Here is a 17,087-nt window from a genome sequence, read left to right as displayed (position 1 = left end):
TACATTTTGAAACTGTGAAAGATGCCATGCTGTATTTTAAAACCTCATTAATAACATTGAAAAAAATTTTTGTGATGGATGTTACTTTTATACATGTTTGGTTTATTTTTTCCAGATAAAACTGTCACACTTTCAATAATAATAGATAAATTGTCTCCCCGACTGGCACAGCTGAAAGTACTTCACAAGGTTTTCAGCACAGGAGTAGCAGAAGTGCCACCTGACACTAGAAATGTTGTACGAGCATCTCATCTGCTTAATACTCTCTACAAAGCTATTCTTGAATATGACAGCGTTGGAGAAGCGTCTGAGCAAACGGTAGAGAAGATAATTCCTTCCTTAGTAGAATCACACAATGGAAAATTCAGTAACTTAAATGTCTTTATGGTGATGGAGTACACCAGCCTTTGTCTACAGAGGATTGAGGACAGATTTGCTAGCCATAGTACATTACTGTTTTCTCGCATGAGTTCACTCAATCTGGACAAAATTTGCTTTATGATGAGATCAGCAACAGTGCACTTTTAGGACTGATGGGAGGAACTGTGGGCAGAGGCCAAGAAGCTGTTACGGAAGAGGGAGTTTTGGAGCAGCTTTTCCTCATTCTATTTCTACAGCTGCATAATTCAGTTAAAGCTGAAATGCAGGGGTTTGGGCTTTTACAGTAACTTGTTGATTATACTACTAAAAATATAGTTGATGTCATTATGTCCTTTTGTCTTCCTGTTTTCTGTGTTATAAAACCACAGAAAATTTTATGACTATACCTTACTGTTCAAGAGATGTTAGAGTGAAAAAGATGAAAACTGCTGTTTGGGTGTAACTGATGACAAAAGTAGCAAGGGGAAGCAAGCACAATGTGGGCTTACATTAAAAGTACTAAAGCTGTCATTTTTAGTTTAACATTTTATATTTAAAAATCGTTATGTGTAGTCATGTATATCTTAAAAGCTACAGTTACATATTTAAGAGGTTGGGCTTTGCCATATTGCTTCTAATGCTTAGTATAAAAATGTTCAGCCATTTTTCTCTCCCCTCCCATTTTTTTTTTATTTTTTATTTTTCCTTTAAATTCAGGTATCCCTTCTGTTCTCTCTCTGGGTTGAAACTGTGAGGCCATACTTACAGACTGTGGATGAGTGGATAGTCCATGGTAATTTGTTTGATCCTGCAAAGGAATTTATCATTCAGAGGTAGGGATGCTGGTACTGGGCGCACATAATGCTGTGCAAGTATGAATACAAGATAGAACCTGGGAAATGACGAGTGACAATAAAAGTGGGTTCCAACACTATTTTGCTTAAGTAGAATTAATTTCTTAGTCATACTTTTATAACTTGTCTCAAATTTCCCATTAGGGAAATTGCATTAGGTTTGGAGCCCTACCAGACAGTGTCCTGCAATAGAAATCAATTGTTTTATTTTTTCCATCTATAATAAATTATCAGCCATCTGAGTGTGTTAGCTTTTCTAAAAGCAATTAACTCTTTTCAAAACCAAGGCATTTGCAAAAAATACTTATACTAATCTATGGTTGTTATAAATCAGATGCTATTTAGAATTAAAATACTCATTGCACATGTCATAAACATCCTAGCTGTTAATTTTTCTTCTGTTTGAATGCTACATTTTGCTGGTCCCTCCTTTGACAGCTCGAAGTAGAAAGCAAGTTTAGAAAATAGAATTTTGGCTCATAGTTGCAAATCCATTTTCCCCTATCTGCCAAACTTAATTGAACCTCTGTCTTTTACAGCAGGTAAGCATAAAGTAGGAGAACAGCTGTAGTGCTGCTCTAATAAATCCCTAGTAGCTGAGATCTTTAACATCCTTATCATGTCATACTGACTTTTCTTTCCATGGTTCTGTAGTTGTGCTTTCAGTGCTACCAACAGGAGTGGTAGCTTTCAACTTTTTTATCTGTATTTGTGCTTTATTTTAATTATCTAATTTAGGTTGTTTTCCATGAGACTTCAAAGACCAAGCAGTGTATCTGATGTAAGCAACACAAAAAAAAAATCAAAGCATACTACAAATGTAGTTTCACCTACTCTGGAATTTTTCAGCTTTCCCAGTTGTGTTTGCTTCATTGTAGGTTTTAAATAAATCTGCAAGTCAATCACTAATACTTTTGTTACTAAGGATGCATGCCACTGTGAATAGTTAACTTCCTCAACAAATTTCATTACAGTTACTCAAAACTTTGTTTTGGGGGTTTTATTGGTTATATGGTTTTATATCTCCTGTGAGCTGATTCTTTGCCCTGCTGAAGCTATCATCCTTTCTAGAGGTCTCTGGATAGTTTGTGATACGGATGAGCTTACTCCATACAGTTTCAAAAGTGCTTTGTGGGTAATTCAAGAGAAGGGCAAAGCATAGAGTGAAGATGATGAAACCTCATTACTAGAAGATGCTTATCTTTTGAAAAGGGAAATCTTCATCAGCTTTTTATTTCTTCACAGAAACAAGAATGTTCCAGTTAATCACAGGGATTTTTGGTATGCTACCTACACATTATATAGTGTGTCAGAGAAGACGGAGAATGAGGAGAAGATGAGTGATAATGCCAGTGCCAGTTCTGGTAGTGATCAGGCCCCTTCAAGCAGGCAACACACTATGGTCTCTTTTCTGAAACCTGTGCTAAAGCAAATCATCATGGCTGGAAAGTCCATGCAGCTGTTGAAGAATCTTCAATGCAAAGATGGCTCTCCACAGCAGGCAGCGTCAAGAGGTGAGGTGTCAGTTTTGGACTATAATGCCTGAGGGTATCTAACAGTATGGGTGTATTTTTTGTATTCATGTTTGCATGGTTCTAGAATAATAGAGTGCTCCAGGCTGAACATCAGCATCATGACTGGTAACTTCAGGTCTGATTGAAAACACTCTTCCACTGCAAACATGTGAAAAGAGCAAAGTGAATAAAGATTGAGTATTCCCTTTGCTTTTTGTTGCTTTAAATTTTTCTTAAGCTTCTTTACATGTGGTTGCAAAACTGGGGTTTTATGAGACCAAAGGAAACAGCCTCTATGTTCTAATTCTAAAGCTGTTTTGTTTTAATAAACAGTTGTTTTTAATTACTAAGTGGTTGAATAGTTCTGAGATAGGATGTGGAACTTTTTTTTTTTTTGAAAAAAAAGCTTACTAATAATCAAATGAAAGCTGTTTGGATATTTGGGGTATGTGTCTTGATTGTAAAATAGTACAACAGTTTACCCAATGCTGTTTGGGTTTGTTTGTTTTTTTTTAAGGAAATAAAATAATTATTTTGACATTTCTTGATGTTTAGAAGGCAGAGATAGTTAAATTATTTTGGAGACTCTGTGGGCTTATTCCTGTTTTTGCTATGAGAGTATTATCTGTTCCAGTGAATATTGAAGGGTTGTTTTAGGTGCTAAGAATGAACTGCTGTTCACCTGAGGAAGTTCTCCAACAGTCTCAGAAATATTTCATGTTTCAGACACCCATTCAGCAACCAGTTTGAACATCTGCCTGACCTTAGGCATTGGATTAGTCCTCCTGTTTTAGCAATACTAACTTAAATATGTATTTGATTATTGCTTATTATTGCTTTATTATTTGATTATTGTTTATTATTGATTATTTGATTATGTATTAAATATTATTGCTAAAATGCTAATTTAAATATTAGTATTTAGCAATACTAATTTAAATATATATTTAGGCCACTGAATAGTGGCCTAAACTTAGTATGTTGAAAGGTAGCAAGTAAATGTTGGACTATAAAGTTGTTCTTTTAGTTCGGATAATGTTTTCTCTTAGAACAAAATCTTACAGTTAAACACATTGCCCAATTTAGATGCTGAACGAAAGAGTTTGTATACACTGTTCTTGGAATCGGTGCAGTCTCGCCTGCGGCATGGGGAAGAGTCTGTTCCAGATATTATTACAGAACAGCAGGCCACAAAGCAGAGCCTGATAAAGATGCAGTCTATAGCAGAAAGACACTTGGAACTGGATGATGTCCATGACCCACTGCTGGCTATTAATTTTGCCAGGTAAATGACTGATCCATCCGCTGTGTTGTTGAGAGCAATGTTCTGCCTGGTGACATTTGGTAGACTAAATTTTTATTGCTGCTGCTGCTGCAAACAGGCAAGCAGAGAATAAAGAGGAGCACCAACAGCCAGTGATAGAAGCTAAATAAATACTACCCTTGTGCTTAGTTGATGAAAACCAATTAAAATCAGTGAAGAATCTGCTGCTTACATCTGTTAGGGTAGAAACGGGAGCAGTCTTTAACATAACAGGCTTTTAGCAAGTAAGTGTTTTATTAGTGTTGTAAAATCTAAATGTTTAAATGTGATTGCTTGGAATTTGTACATGATGTCTGATTAGCACCAGGATAGTCTTTGACAAATGCAGCTTCTGTTCTGATGTGCTTATATAATTTAACTTTAAAAGCCTTCCAAAATTCATATTAGTTGCATAAAAATTCTTCATGTGTCTCCTATAGAGATTTTAAATGTTTTGGAAATCAGGAGGAGATATGAATTCTGAAAATCTTACTTTGTGATTACAAATAAGAAAATAGCTGTTTATCTTTTTCTGAATACTAGTTGGTGATTTACATGTTTTCATTTCATTCCTAGGAGGAGTTTGTTTTAAGAAATCATAATTAATAGTAGATAAGACTCTATTACTTCTATTGTTCGTTGGGACTATCCCATGTGGCAAAATTGATGGATTAAGTCAGTGTCTGACTCATCCAGTCTGTCAAGGCAGGAGCTGCTCTGAGCTGGACGTCCTTTTACAATACATTCAGACAACAAGTAGCTTCTACTCTACTCTGCTCTTGTGAGACCTCACTTGGTGTATTGTGTGCAGTTCTGGTGTCCTCAACATAAAAAGGACATGGAACTGTTGGAACAAGTCCAGAGGAGGGCCACGAAGATGATCAGGGGACTGGAGCACCTCCTGTATGAAGATAGGCTGAGAAAGTTGGGGCTGTTCAGCCTGGAGAAGGCTGCATGGAAACCTCATAGCAGCTTTCCAGTATCTGAAGGGGGCTTATAAGGATGCTGGGGAGGGACTGTTCATTAGGGACTGTAGCGATAGGAAAAGGGGTAATGGGTTAAACTTAAACAGGGGAAGTTTAGATTGGATATAAGGAAGAAGTTCTTTACTGTAAGGTTGGTGAGGCACTGGAATGGGTTGCCCAGGGAAGTTGTGAATGCTCCATCCCTGGCGGTGTTCAGGGCCAGGTTGGACAGAGCCTTGGGTGACATGGTTTAGTGTGAGGTGTCCTTGCCCATAGCAGGGGGGTTGGAACTAGATGATCTTAAGGTCCTTTCCACCCCTAACTATTCTATGATTCTATTTCTGTGACAATATAATTAAGCTTTCCAAGTGCAGACTGCAGATACTCTCTTCTCACAGTGTAATATCACAGGTAATATATAGGGTTCCCATATTTAAGGTGCCTCAAACCAGTTTGACCTGTGTGGTGGTTTTTTGTTTGTTTATTTGGGCTTTTTGGTTGTTCAAATTTTTACTTTGTTTCCTTATTTTTCTTTCCTGGGAAGTTCACCTGGCTGCTGTATAAGCACAGTATAGTTTTTAGAGCTAATGGGTTTGTTCATTAAGCTGTATAGTGTTCGAACTTGATGTTGTTTTTCAGAATTATTCCTTGAGCAGTTAAGTGATTCTAGTATGCCATCCTTTTTGGTGTCCTAATAAATGGTTATCGAAAACCAGTATGAAGGATCACTTAATAGGCTTGATATGTACTATAGTTATGAAACAGCTTTTATTATTACTTCTGCACCATGTATTTTAGAGTATCCAATTTTGATTAAAAACCTTGAAGATATGACATTTTTTGTTTATATATTGTATGAATTATGAACCTTCTTCCTTAAGTAGTTTGTTTTGTTTTGAAGATTATATTTGGAACAGGGTGACTTTCATGAAAAGTTTACTGGTGGAGATGTTTGTGTGGATAGATCCTCAGAATCTGTGACCTGCCAGACTTTTGAACTGACACTGAGGTCTTGCCTTTATCCACACATAGACAAGCAATACTTGGAGTGCTGTGGTAATCTAATGCAAACTTTAAAAAAGGATTACAGGTAAGAAAGTAGATTTGGTTTTCCGTAAGTTTTTTTTTTTTTCCTCTGTTTTTTTTTTTAATTAGCAGTGCTCTACCATACAGTAAAGCAGCCATTTTATGTTGTGTTTCTACTCCAATTTGATAACAAACAATAAAATCATTAAGGAGGAAAGGTGGATCTAACATGATAAAATCCTAGGTGAAAACTTGGTCTAGCTTAAATTGACAGCAAAGCTATAATTTGCTTCAGTGGATGTTCAAGGGCAGAATTGTTTCAAACAGTACTTTTAGTAATGTTATAATTTGAAACTGTAAGAAATTTTAGGAATCTGTTTGAAATAGTTAATGGTTTTATAGTCACAGTTCTTATGAGAGGAGTAGCACTACTATATTTCCTACGTAATCAGAAAAGGAAAATCAGTGTCATGATTTTCTGGAGCTCCATACTGAAGTCACTTAGAACTCTCCCTGAAATTGCATCTCTTCTCTGAGTTCTCTTTAGGGAGACAGACAGGATTTCCAAACCCTAAGCTGTTCCGTAGCCTGCTTACAGGAAAAAAATGGCTTGGTTATTTTGTGTTATATGAATGCATGTGAAAGCTACCTGAGCGTTAAGCAGAGGATTTCCTGTGGACTTTATTAAGTGTGTGTTCAGTACTGAGTTCTTGTAGTGAAGAGTTTTTAAGATTTTTGTTTCTCTAACAGTTGTGTTTTGATTTCACTTGTATAATTAAGACTGAGGTAATGTTACACATTTGTTTCTGTTTAGGCTTGTGGAATATTTGCAGGCAATGAGAAACTTTTTCTTACTTGAAGCTGGCGATACCATGTATGACTTCTATACATCTATTTTTGACAAAATCAGAGAAAAGGAAACTTGGCAGAATATTGCTTTCTTAAATGTGCAACTTCAAGAAGCAGTTGGGCAGCGCTATCCAGAGGACAGTGCAAGGTAAAAAGCAAAATATAGTTTAGTTGTTTCTTTCACACTTACCTGTACTAATGTACTTAAATTGCATAGCACAAAATGAATTGCCATATACTCATTAAAAGAATCCCTGTTTTAATGAAGTTTTGACCTAGTGTTACCTCTTTTACCCAGGTCCCCCAGATTAAATCAGGCAGTTGGTATTTAGAATGAGAAATTAAAAATCAATGAAACTAACCAGTATTTTAAAACAGTTTATCACCAATTAAATCACCTTTCCTTGCATAGGTTATCTATATCCTTTGAAAGTGTTGATACGGCAAAGAAGAAACTCCCTGTCCACACCTTAGATGGTTTGACATTGAGTTACAAGGTAATGAGTTAATATTACTGTAATTCTTATTCTAGAATAGATTTGAAATGTTGCATTAAAGTGATTTACTTTTCTGTTTTGATTATCCTCTCCTCCTCTTAGGTTCCTTGGCCTGTGGATATAGTTATAAGCTTAGAGTGCCAAAAAATTTACAATCAAGTTTTTCTGCTCTTACTGCAAATAAAATGGGCCAAGTATAGTCTAGATGTCTTACGATTTGATGGTAAGAAACTTCTTCAATGTAAGATAATCTAAGAACTTGTTCTGTGGTCTAAGAGCATAAATAGTCTGTTGCTTTCTGCAGTGAGTAGTAATAGTACTACTTTTAATAGTAGTAATAGTTTACAAAACTAGTTTACTAGTTTTATCATTTACTAGTAGTAAATTTACTATTTGCTAGTAGTAATAGTAAACTACTTAGAATTTTGATGCAGTCTGTAAAATATTTCTCTCTATTAGCTTTGAAAATTGAAAATTATATATTAAGCAGGGCTTGTTTTTCACTTTTCTTTGGCCTCAGGGACAGCGCTATTTATGCATTCCCTTTATCTCTCATTCAGGTCTAGTTAGTTACATTGGACACTTGTTACTTTTTTCTTCAGACCTTGCTGTTGAAAGAAGGTCTGTCCACCACACCCTAATGTTTTGCTGTATGTGTAATCCAGATTTTTATGAGTAATAACCTTGTCAGCAAGTTAAGAAAACAAGAAAAACAAATACTATATTTGAGATTGAAAAAGACAGGACAGTTGGGAATACAGCCTCTATGCTGCAATTTAGATACTTGGGGGTAATGGAAAGAGATCTCTTTGTGTCTTTCACCAGGGTAATGTTTATACTCTTCCTGTCCCATATAAAATGGATACACACTTCATGTCCTAGAAAAATAAATTAGGAAGTCAGTGGGGTCTGTCTCTATTTTGTACATTGGTTAACTAGTAATCTTCCTAAAATTACAGTTTTCTCTTCTGTAAACTTTATGGGTATGGCTTTATGGGTATGCCCTTTGTGTCTTTTCCCCTTTGTAGAGATATAAAATAAATATATTTATTTTAATTTAGATTTTTTTTTTATCAGTTCACATAATAGTTCTTAAATAGCATTTCCTGTTCTAGTATTTATCAAATTGTATTGTACATATGCTGTCAAACTATTCAGCATATTGTTGCTATATAATAACACATCTGAATTACAAGAAAAATCTTGTATCAGTGTTGTGTGCAGAATAATAAGAAATAAAAATCAGTTTTAAGTAACATTTTAGCTACAGTTTGTACGCATAAGTACTACAGGTTAACCCTCTTACCTCTTCTTTTTAGAACTAGTCTGTGCTGCAGAAAATCCACAGGTTAAGGAAGGAACTTCGTTACAACAAGGAATGCTTCCTTTATTTTCACCACAACCAGAAAATATAAAACAACAAATACATCGCATGTTCCTCTTAAGAGTGAAACTCATGCATTTTGTTAACAGCCTCCACAACTACATCATGACTAGGGTTTGTCTTATATCACAATTCCATTTATATTAAGAATTTGTATAAATCTTATTCTAATGTCCTTTCTTCAAAATGATTTTAGGTTGAACATGTTTCAGTTTTAACTTGGCAGTTTTAAACCAGTAATCCTAAAAATGTTTTAGAAGGTCTACATGCACATGATTGATCTTTGGATATATTTAGTTCTTTTTGACTGTTTCTTCCAGTGCTAGATGACTGAAGCATAGTCATGTAAAAATAGGTTTCTGTAAGCTGTTACTCTCTTAAGAGCTATTATAGGTTTCTGTAAGCTGTTACTCTCTTAAGAGCTATTATGCTTATGAAAGTGTTACACAGACATTTTAGTTAAACAGATCCTTCTCAAAAATCTCTAGTACACAGACCCAAAAGCATAAACATGACTTCTCAAATATAAAGGCAAAGCCTGTAGATTCATACCTGCTCTACAGTTGCCTTTTGTTTGCCTTTAATAAAACTCCAAATCAGCTCCTGGGGATAATCTGTCTGCCCTTGTGCAATGGCAGTATTCCTATTTGTGTGAGGAATGCCATTGTGTAGTCATAAGAAGAGCTCAAAGTTTTACTATTGATGATATGTTGTCGTTGATGGTAATTTGGGAAGTGAGCCTAAAATATGAGACAGAAGAATGAATGAATCAGGCAGTTTTAGGCGCTGCTGGAAGACAGTCATAAGCACTTGTGTGCAGCATGGAATTTAATAACTCTGGTCTTCTTTTTAAGATTCTTCACAGTACAGGCTTGGAGTTTCAGCATCAGGTAGAAGAAGCCAAAGATTTAGATCAGTTGATAAAGATACATTACAGATATCTATCTACAATCCATGATCGCTGCCTACTGAGAGAAAAGGTGGGTAAAAAAAAACAAATGGCATATTTGATACGTTGAGTTTAGCACTAATTATGCTGCCTGTTCTGCAATTCATACATACTAAGAAATATACAGCTACTCTTGAGGAAACTCTAGCTCTTCCAGTGTCAACACTGAGATCCCGTGTTCCTTGCAAGTCTTGGCTCAATTCTGTCAAGGAGAGAAGACAAAATTAAATTCTTTGTACTGGATTTTACATGACTTATTTGTTTTAAAGAGATGGGAGGATTTGATCAAACTGAGGCTTGGTAATGTAATGAGGAGTATACACACTGGTGTGGCAGGAAATAGAGGTACGTGGATAGCATTGTAGACTTTTATCCCACATGCTGTCTCTGCGTAGTCCTCATTAAAGTACTCAGACATGAAATGAATTAGAGAACAAATGCAGAACACAGATTTGAAGAAATCACGTTGTATTTTGGAGGTTGTTTTTACAGTTGAGATTAAATGGCATGGGATACCTTTGCACTGTAGCTTAATAATGAAAATTGTTGTACTTAGCAATTAATTTCTGACTTATTCCTTTTGTTTTGATCCTTATTTTAGGTGAGCTTTGTGAAAGAAGCTATAATGAAAGTGTTAAATTTAGTACTGATGTTTGCAGACCGTTGGCAGGCTGGTTTGGGAGCTTGGAAGTAAGTATACATACCTAAAATTCTGCATGGTCATCATTTCACAGCTGAGAATTCAATTTTGAGGTTTTTGGGGTTTTTTTGTGTGTATGTTTGTGAAATAAAAGGACATTGCTCGGTGTTTAACTTTAAAAAGCTATAATCATTTTACACTCCAGTTGGAAAAGTATCTACAAAAGGCTAATTGCTATTTCTTAGCAAAAGTGCAGTTTATTTTAGATAGAACTTAACAAGTTCAATGCATTTGTGTGTATTCAGTATTTTCTATTTAAAAAGGTGGCCAATATATAACTTGTGTTTGAAAAGATTGTAGAGCATAGCAACAAAGAGGGTTTTCTTTTCCTTCGCATTTATTGATACTGGTAAAATGAGAGGTTCATAGGTTTGTTTTGTGATCATGTTCCTTGACTTAAAGTTGTAGGCAGCTAGATGATGACATTCATTAATTGGTTTCTGAAAAATGGAATTATTTTGTTTGGCCTTCATTCTAGAAGGCAATACATTTTTGTTTTCCTTTAAAGAAAAACACCTGCATTTAAATCTAATCTCTAAACCTCCCTATTTTTCTAATCTGGACTGTCCAAATTATAAAGCCTTTGTTAAAAAAAAAAAAAATTGTGGTAAAAACGGTGAAACTGTTGAAGTCAATGAAAGTTCTGCCATTGACCTCGAAGTCAATATTTTAATGCAAAATGTTTGATTCCATTAGTTCAAATGCCCTTTCACCAGCTTTGTTGCCTTCCTGTGAATACATTAGAGTACCTCCTTCAGTTGTTGGGCCCAGAACTGCACACAGTGCTCAATGTGAGGCTGCACCAATGCTGAATACAGCGGGAGAATCGCCTCATTTGACCAGCTGGTGATGCTGTGTTCGATGCACCTTAGGGTGCAGTTTGCCCTCCTGGCTGCCAGGGCACATTGACTCCTATGGAGCCTGCTGCTGACCAGCACCCCCAGATTCCTTTCCGCAGGACTGCTCTCCAGGCGCTCCTCTCCCAGTTTATACTTTAGCTTCTGTAACTTGCTGCTTGCAGAATGAATGGTAGTGGACAACTCTCCAAGGCTATGTCTAACACTCAAGGGTTGATCTATGGTCCTGTGGCAAGCTGGTGTGGACTGGCTCACATTCATTTTTTTCAGGACTAATTCTCTTTGGCATAAATGCTACCTAGAGCTTGGATCCTGCTGTCTTTTGTCACTAGGAAGTTGCTATTTTTGGAGTGCTTTTCTGATTCAAAGTGTTGAAAATAATTTGTGAAGTCTGTTGATAGATTGAAACTTGGGACATGTAGTTATCTACTCTTGGATGTGGCAGGAAAAAGTCATAGCTGATGTAGTATCATTCATATCCTTTTGGGGGGGGTGGGGGTGGCAGGAAGGAATGACTTACTGTGAACTCCATCTTCTCCCTTCTCTGGTGAGTACTGGCTGGCACAGTCCAGAGTGGAATTCAAGAGCTGATAGTACAGCAGCGTGGTTTTCCCTGTTTTATTTGTCAGTGTAGGTTTACCCCAATGAGTTCTAAAGCAATAAGGACCAGGAACTGATGTCTTAAAATACAAAACTAGGTAGGAGTAACAGTTGTCAGGTAGCACCAGACAGTTCTTCCTTGTCACTGCTGAGATTTCTGACATGATGAGGAAATTAATGCTGTTGTGATAGTGCTCAGATGCTCCTGTCAAAATTGCCTTTGATTCTAGAAGTAGTATGCACAGGCATAACTGAAATACGGTAAGTTTAAGCCAGATTGCTATACAAAGAGTACTTTTGTCATTTACTGTGGAGTTTTGGTCATATTTTAAAGGTAGTGCAGTGGCTAGTCTGTTAAGCATTCATCTGTTAAACTGTTTTGTAGGATGGAATCCATAGAGAAGATGGAATCTGATTTTAAGAACTGTCACATGTTTCTTGTAACTGTTCTCAACAAAGCTGTCTGTCGAGGCTCTTTTCCTCACTGTAAGTACATGAAGCTTTTCACGTACCTGCACTTAGTGGGAAACAAACTTTACTAGGACTGTATTTACATTTCAATCTGGTTTAATGTTTGTCAGTACATCTTAAAGAATCTCACTTTGTGAGGTATTCCAAAGGACATGAAACCTTACTACTTAACTTGTTAACTTTTTTTTTTTTGAGTATTTGTGCCATGCTTTTTAATGGCAGCTGTCTTCAGTTTACCAGCTCTCTTGATGAGGGGATGCTGATGGAGCCAAGCAAGTGAAACAAATGAATTAAGTTTAGTTCTGTAGGGCATGAAAGAGCATTTTTGTTGTTGTTGGATGACAGCTAGCTGTGAAGTATCTTGAACAGATAGAATTTTAGTATTATGGTGTCTCGGCTGCAAACTGTACCAGGCTCTTGGCTCTGTCCATCTGTTGGAAGTTATGTCCTTTGTAGCAGAAAAAGCAGAAGATGACATGTCTGTGCGTCTACTTGCCGCCTGATACTAGCTTAAATAGCTAATCCGTGCCAGTTTGGGTTGAATGGGGTTAGCTGGAATGTAGATGCATATTTTAACAGGTTTCTACACCACACGTGGATGTGGCCCTTGGAGACATGGTGGACTTGGCAGTGCTAGGATGATGGTTGGACTTGGAGATCTTAAAGGTCTTTTCCAACCTAAATAATTCTGTGATTGTAAATATTATCTGACATCACTGCTACTCAGTCTACAAGAGCTTGTGTGCAAGAACCTTCTGTGATAATGGCTTATTTCATGGAACCCCTCACAATGTTTATTCTTTTTGTGTGTGTGTTCAGCAGTTAGTATTTCAGAAAAAGGAGCTAATTTCTTACCAGTTCTTACTGCTGAAAATAACTAATGGATAACTGATGATCAAAGTGGTGAAATGTTGTTTGAAATGTCAGAGATTCATAAAATTTCATACAGTCTTAAATCCTGAAGTGTTACAATTCAGAAAATAAACTGGGATCTTCCTTTTAAACTACAGAATTGAATATTGCAATAAGTATTTTCAGGCTGTTGTAATGCAAATATTAACTACTTTTTTTTATGGTTTGGTTCACAGTGGAATCTTTAGCTTTGTCACTGATGGCTGGCATGGAACAAATTTCCGAGTCCATTGAATTGATAAAGAACTGAAAGCAGCATTTATGTTGACATTCTTCTGTTAAAAAGCTGTAATCATTTTACATTCCAATTGGAAATGTGTATGGCCAAATGGCACTGAGGGTTTGGAGCTGTGTAAAATAGTTGAAAATGTAAATAATGTACAGGTATTTAAAGTCTTTTGGCTGTGGCAGTATTTTCCGTATATGTTTCAGCATCAAAAGCCATGTACAGTGTAAAATTCATCCTGTGTAAACAATCTCATTTAAAATACAGAAAATGTATTTCATGTTGTAAAAAGGATTTATTTTTTGTTGAATTAGAAATAATTGCTGATTTACTCTTTTCCATTGCTTTTGCAACTGTGAATAGGTCATAGGGCAGTGTGGAATGGTGTGACTCAATTCTTACTCTTCAAAAGGCTCATTTTTGGCCTTTTTTCCTTTGAAAAAAGGGCTAAGAAGCATTCTTATTTGCTTAATGGTTCTTAAGAACTCTTTGGGAACAGTTATTACTGTTACAATAAGCTGATGTAAAAAATACAAGATTAACTTATCAAAATGGATTATTTGAGACTGTAAGATACCAATATTTTTATTTTGAATGATCAAATGCGTACTAATTTTAGCGGTCACTCTTGTCAGTTTAAGTAGGATCAAGATCACAGTGTGTAATGCATTAGTTTTAACTGTTGGATTGTTGAGATGTCTTAGAGGTGGCCAGGTATGACTTGACTGTTCTCTTCCTTGTAAACATTTTGCAAACAAACATTACTTCTAGTAGTTGATGTCTTGTAAAGCAGTAGACTGTAATGCAGAAGGTTACATTTCTAGAGAAGTAAATGTGGAACGTATTCTGGGCAAGGTGACTTGCCCTGTCTTCTCCCTGTGAACATTTCTCAGTAATTCTGGCATCAGTACCCCTGCATTTCAGAAGAGAAAATCAATCATAGCCATTTATCTATTTGTTTAGTTGAATAAATAAAAGATTTAATAATTGGAATTTCACTGTTGTGTATGTTTCTGCTGAAATCCAGTTGTTAACCTAGAGTTTGAGGGATGTTTCTGCAAGGTAAATGAAGTACATTACTACCAACTGTGAGACTCTGTGGCTCACATTATAAAGCTGTTTTTTCTTCATCTGTGAACTAATAATTGCTTTCAATGAAAAAGAATATTGGGATTCTTGTTTAAACAGGAGATCTCAAGAGAGTCTTCCAATTTATAGCCATAAAATGTTTTCAGGAAAAAAAAAATGCATTTCCTTTTGAAATGTAACACTGGGAAACTTTCTGCTGCCTTATGGCATGTTTTTCTGTGTTTGTCTGAGTTGAGGTTTTGCTTTAGAGAACACTGTTTGTATTGCCCTCTGCTACCACATGACACACTTTTCCAAGTGGATGTATTTTGCGGTAGGTGGACACCTGTTGACAGAAGTAATTCGTACTTTACCATGACCGGTTCCCATTTGTTGTTTATTGCATGTAGAGACAAGTGCATGTTTTCTAACTGCTTCTTTCTCACGCAGTAAAACTGAATAGATTAATAATAGTTTTAAAGGGCATACATGTACTAGGAAGTCCAGCACTTGTATGCACTACTTCATTACTTTTTGAGTATATGTATGTCTTGTACTCTATACTTTAAAAAAAAATCTAACTAGTAACTGCTTTATTTCTCCTCTCTATAAAGTGGATATCTTCAGTGACATTACTGCTTTTCGTAGACTTACCTTGGATAATATTAACTAGATATGGGAGAAAAAAAGCTTCAGTCCTTCATGTTGTTGAAATAATTATTCCTAGTAAATTCCTTTGTAGAATTTACTTATTTTATCCGAAAGACCCCATGCAAGTGAAAGCTTTTGCTGTTCCACTTGGTTTCCTGCTTAGGAATTAACCTTCCATTCTGCTGAGCACAAAGGAATATCTAGCTGTAGCAGTGTTGGCTGATTCTAATTACAGACATCCTTCATGCTTTGCTTTTCACGTGTCAGTAATACTTAGCTGGCAAATTCCCTTGAATGAGTCTTCCTTAATGGCATCCTTTTCTCTTTCTTTAGAACCACAGAAAAACAAGTCCGTACATTTCAGTGTGCATGCCACCAAGACTTTTTCATCACTCCCCTGGCAGTAGTTAAAATGGCTATTTACCTGTTTGGAAAAGAAGAAGGCTTTTAGTGAGGTTTGGGGTATTTTAGCTATTTATTTACTCAAATTTTCTTGTAATGTTTTCTTATTGATTTAATTTTTTTTTTTACAGCAATGTTGTTACTTGGATTTTGTCCTGGGTCCATTCCTTCTGGATGTTTTTTGACCCTGTTTCCAAATTTTTATCAGTTATCTCTGAATTAATTTGAATTTTAAGTTTTGGACACTCTCCCTCTTTGACAGAGGAGACCTGGCATTTGAGTATGCTTCACTTGCACTTCTGGAATTTCAAGTAAGCAATTGCAAAGATGTTAGAAGAATGAGGCCTAACTTACTGCATGCGTGTATAGATTTAAGGGGGTTTTGTCATAGTTCTTTTATAAGTTGTCAAGTCTAGCTAAGGAAAAGCGTATTAAAATACCCAGTAAAGCTTGTGGAAACTGAACTGTCTAAGTTTCTGAAGGGGTATAAAATTCTTTGGAGAAGAGCACACTGCATTACTGGATGCTGTCACAGTTTCCTCTGTACTTCATTCCCACTTTTGTTTATCTTTAATTTCTGGGTGCACTCTCTCATAAAAGTTGCCGCATAGAAGCCCTTATCTATCTGGCTCAGTGCTGTTCTTCCTTCTCCTTTTCTTTTCTCTGGCTTCTAGACCACATTTTACCACAGACTTAGTAAATTCTCTAGGGCTTTCTTTGCTGTTTAGTTTTAATAACGCCTAATTATCCACTAGGTCCTTGAGGACCTCTGGTTGTATCAAGCTATTGATGCCCAAAAGTTTAGCAACCAGTTCTTGATTGCGTGGTTTCCATGGTAGCATGGATTAAAGATAGCATCTCTAAATTGCAGGAGGCTGATTAAAAACATATATAAAAATAAATTCCCTCTGATGTGCTTTTTATCTTACTAACCATAGAGATTTACAATTTTCCAGCTTTTTTCCTATACTCTTGCACACTTGCAGAAAAATTCTTCCTTACTGATATAGTTTGTATTGATTGTGTTGTACAGTGGCTTGTGCTGCCCTGTGTGTTTATTGCTGGGAAGGATCACAGGTCTTAGGGACTGGATAGCTTACAGAGTTACCAGTGATAGAGACCAGGGCTGGGGTAGAGAGTGGGTGGGATGAATTGCCTAATGTACATGCTCTAGTGTCCTGCATGAGCAAAATGAATGTGCTTTATAATAGAATCAAGGGATTTAAGGCTTGTTCATGTCTGTCAGGGAGTTGGTGGGTAGACTGTGGTTGCAAAATCAGAGTACATCAGCTTCTTATACATAGCAGACACCTTGAGGCAGCACCACAAGATTCCTGGTGAAGCTCTCAGGCTGCTGTGGAATGAAATTCTTATGTGGATTCCTGTGGGCTCCTGACTTTGGATAAATACTATAAAGTCCAAGGAAATATAAGAAGTAAAATGAAAATAGGTGGACTTCAGGAAATTGTCATGTGGATGTCTGTGGCTAGCATGGTGCC

The 17,087-nt window shown here is 36.3% G+C and overlaps 1 protein-coding gene across 4 annotated transcripts in view; it reads left to right on the top strand.

The window, feature by feature from the left end:
• TUBGCP5 (tubulin gamma complex component 5) overlaps positions 1-16,980 on the top strand; it is a 29,137-nt gene extending 12,157 nt beyond the window's left edge. For 2 of the 4 annotated variants that reach the window (XM_061459768.1, XM_061459766.1), the window contains 13 exons: positions 116-318; positions 1,078-1,193; positions 2,460-2,728; positions 3,815-4,013; positions 5,898-6,086; positions 6,837-7,019; positions 7,284-7,368; positions 7,471-7,591; positions 8,688-8,866; positions 9,607-9,732; positions 10,303-10,391; positions 12,244-12,344; positions 13,418-14,460. In XM_061459768.1, coding sequence (XP_061315752.1) covers positions 116-318; positions 1,078-1,193; positions 2,460-2,728; positions 3,815-4,013; positions 5,898-6,086; positions 6,837-7,019; positions 7,284-7,368; positions 7,471-7,591; positions 8,688-8,866; positions 9,607-9,732; positions 10,303-10,391; positions 12,244-12,344; positions 13,418-13,491 — 1,934 coding nt within the window. In that variant the 3' untranslated portion in view covers positions 13,492-14,460. Of the gene's footprint in view, positions 1-115; positions 319-1,077; positions 1,194-2,459; positions 2,729-3,814; positions 4,014-5,897; positions 6,087-6,836; positions 7,020-7,283; positions 7,369-7,470; positions 7,592-8,687; positions 8,867-9,606; positions 9,733-10,302; positions 10,392-12,243; positions 12,345-13,417; positions 14,461-15,719; positions 15,900-16,892 lie in introns of those variants that run through there. The other 2 variants (XR_009744464.1, XR_009744465.1) reach the window with 2 other exon arrangements.
• Positions 16,981-17,087: the final 107 nt, after the last annotated feature.

This window comes from Pezoporus flaviventris, unplaced genomic scaffold, assembly GCF_033815535.1.
Source record: "Pezoporus flaviventris isolate CSIRO_AGI_PZ_B2104156 unplaced genomic scaffold, CSIRO_AGI_Pfla_v1 ptg000030l, whole genome shotgun sequence".
NCBI lineage: Eukaryota > Metazoa > Chordata > Aves > Psittaciformes > Psittacidae > Pezoporus > Pezoporus flaviventris.
Note: the sequence above shows the minus strand (reverse complement) of the source record. Positions and strands in the feature narration are given on the sequence as shown.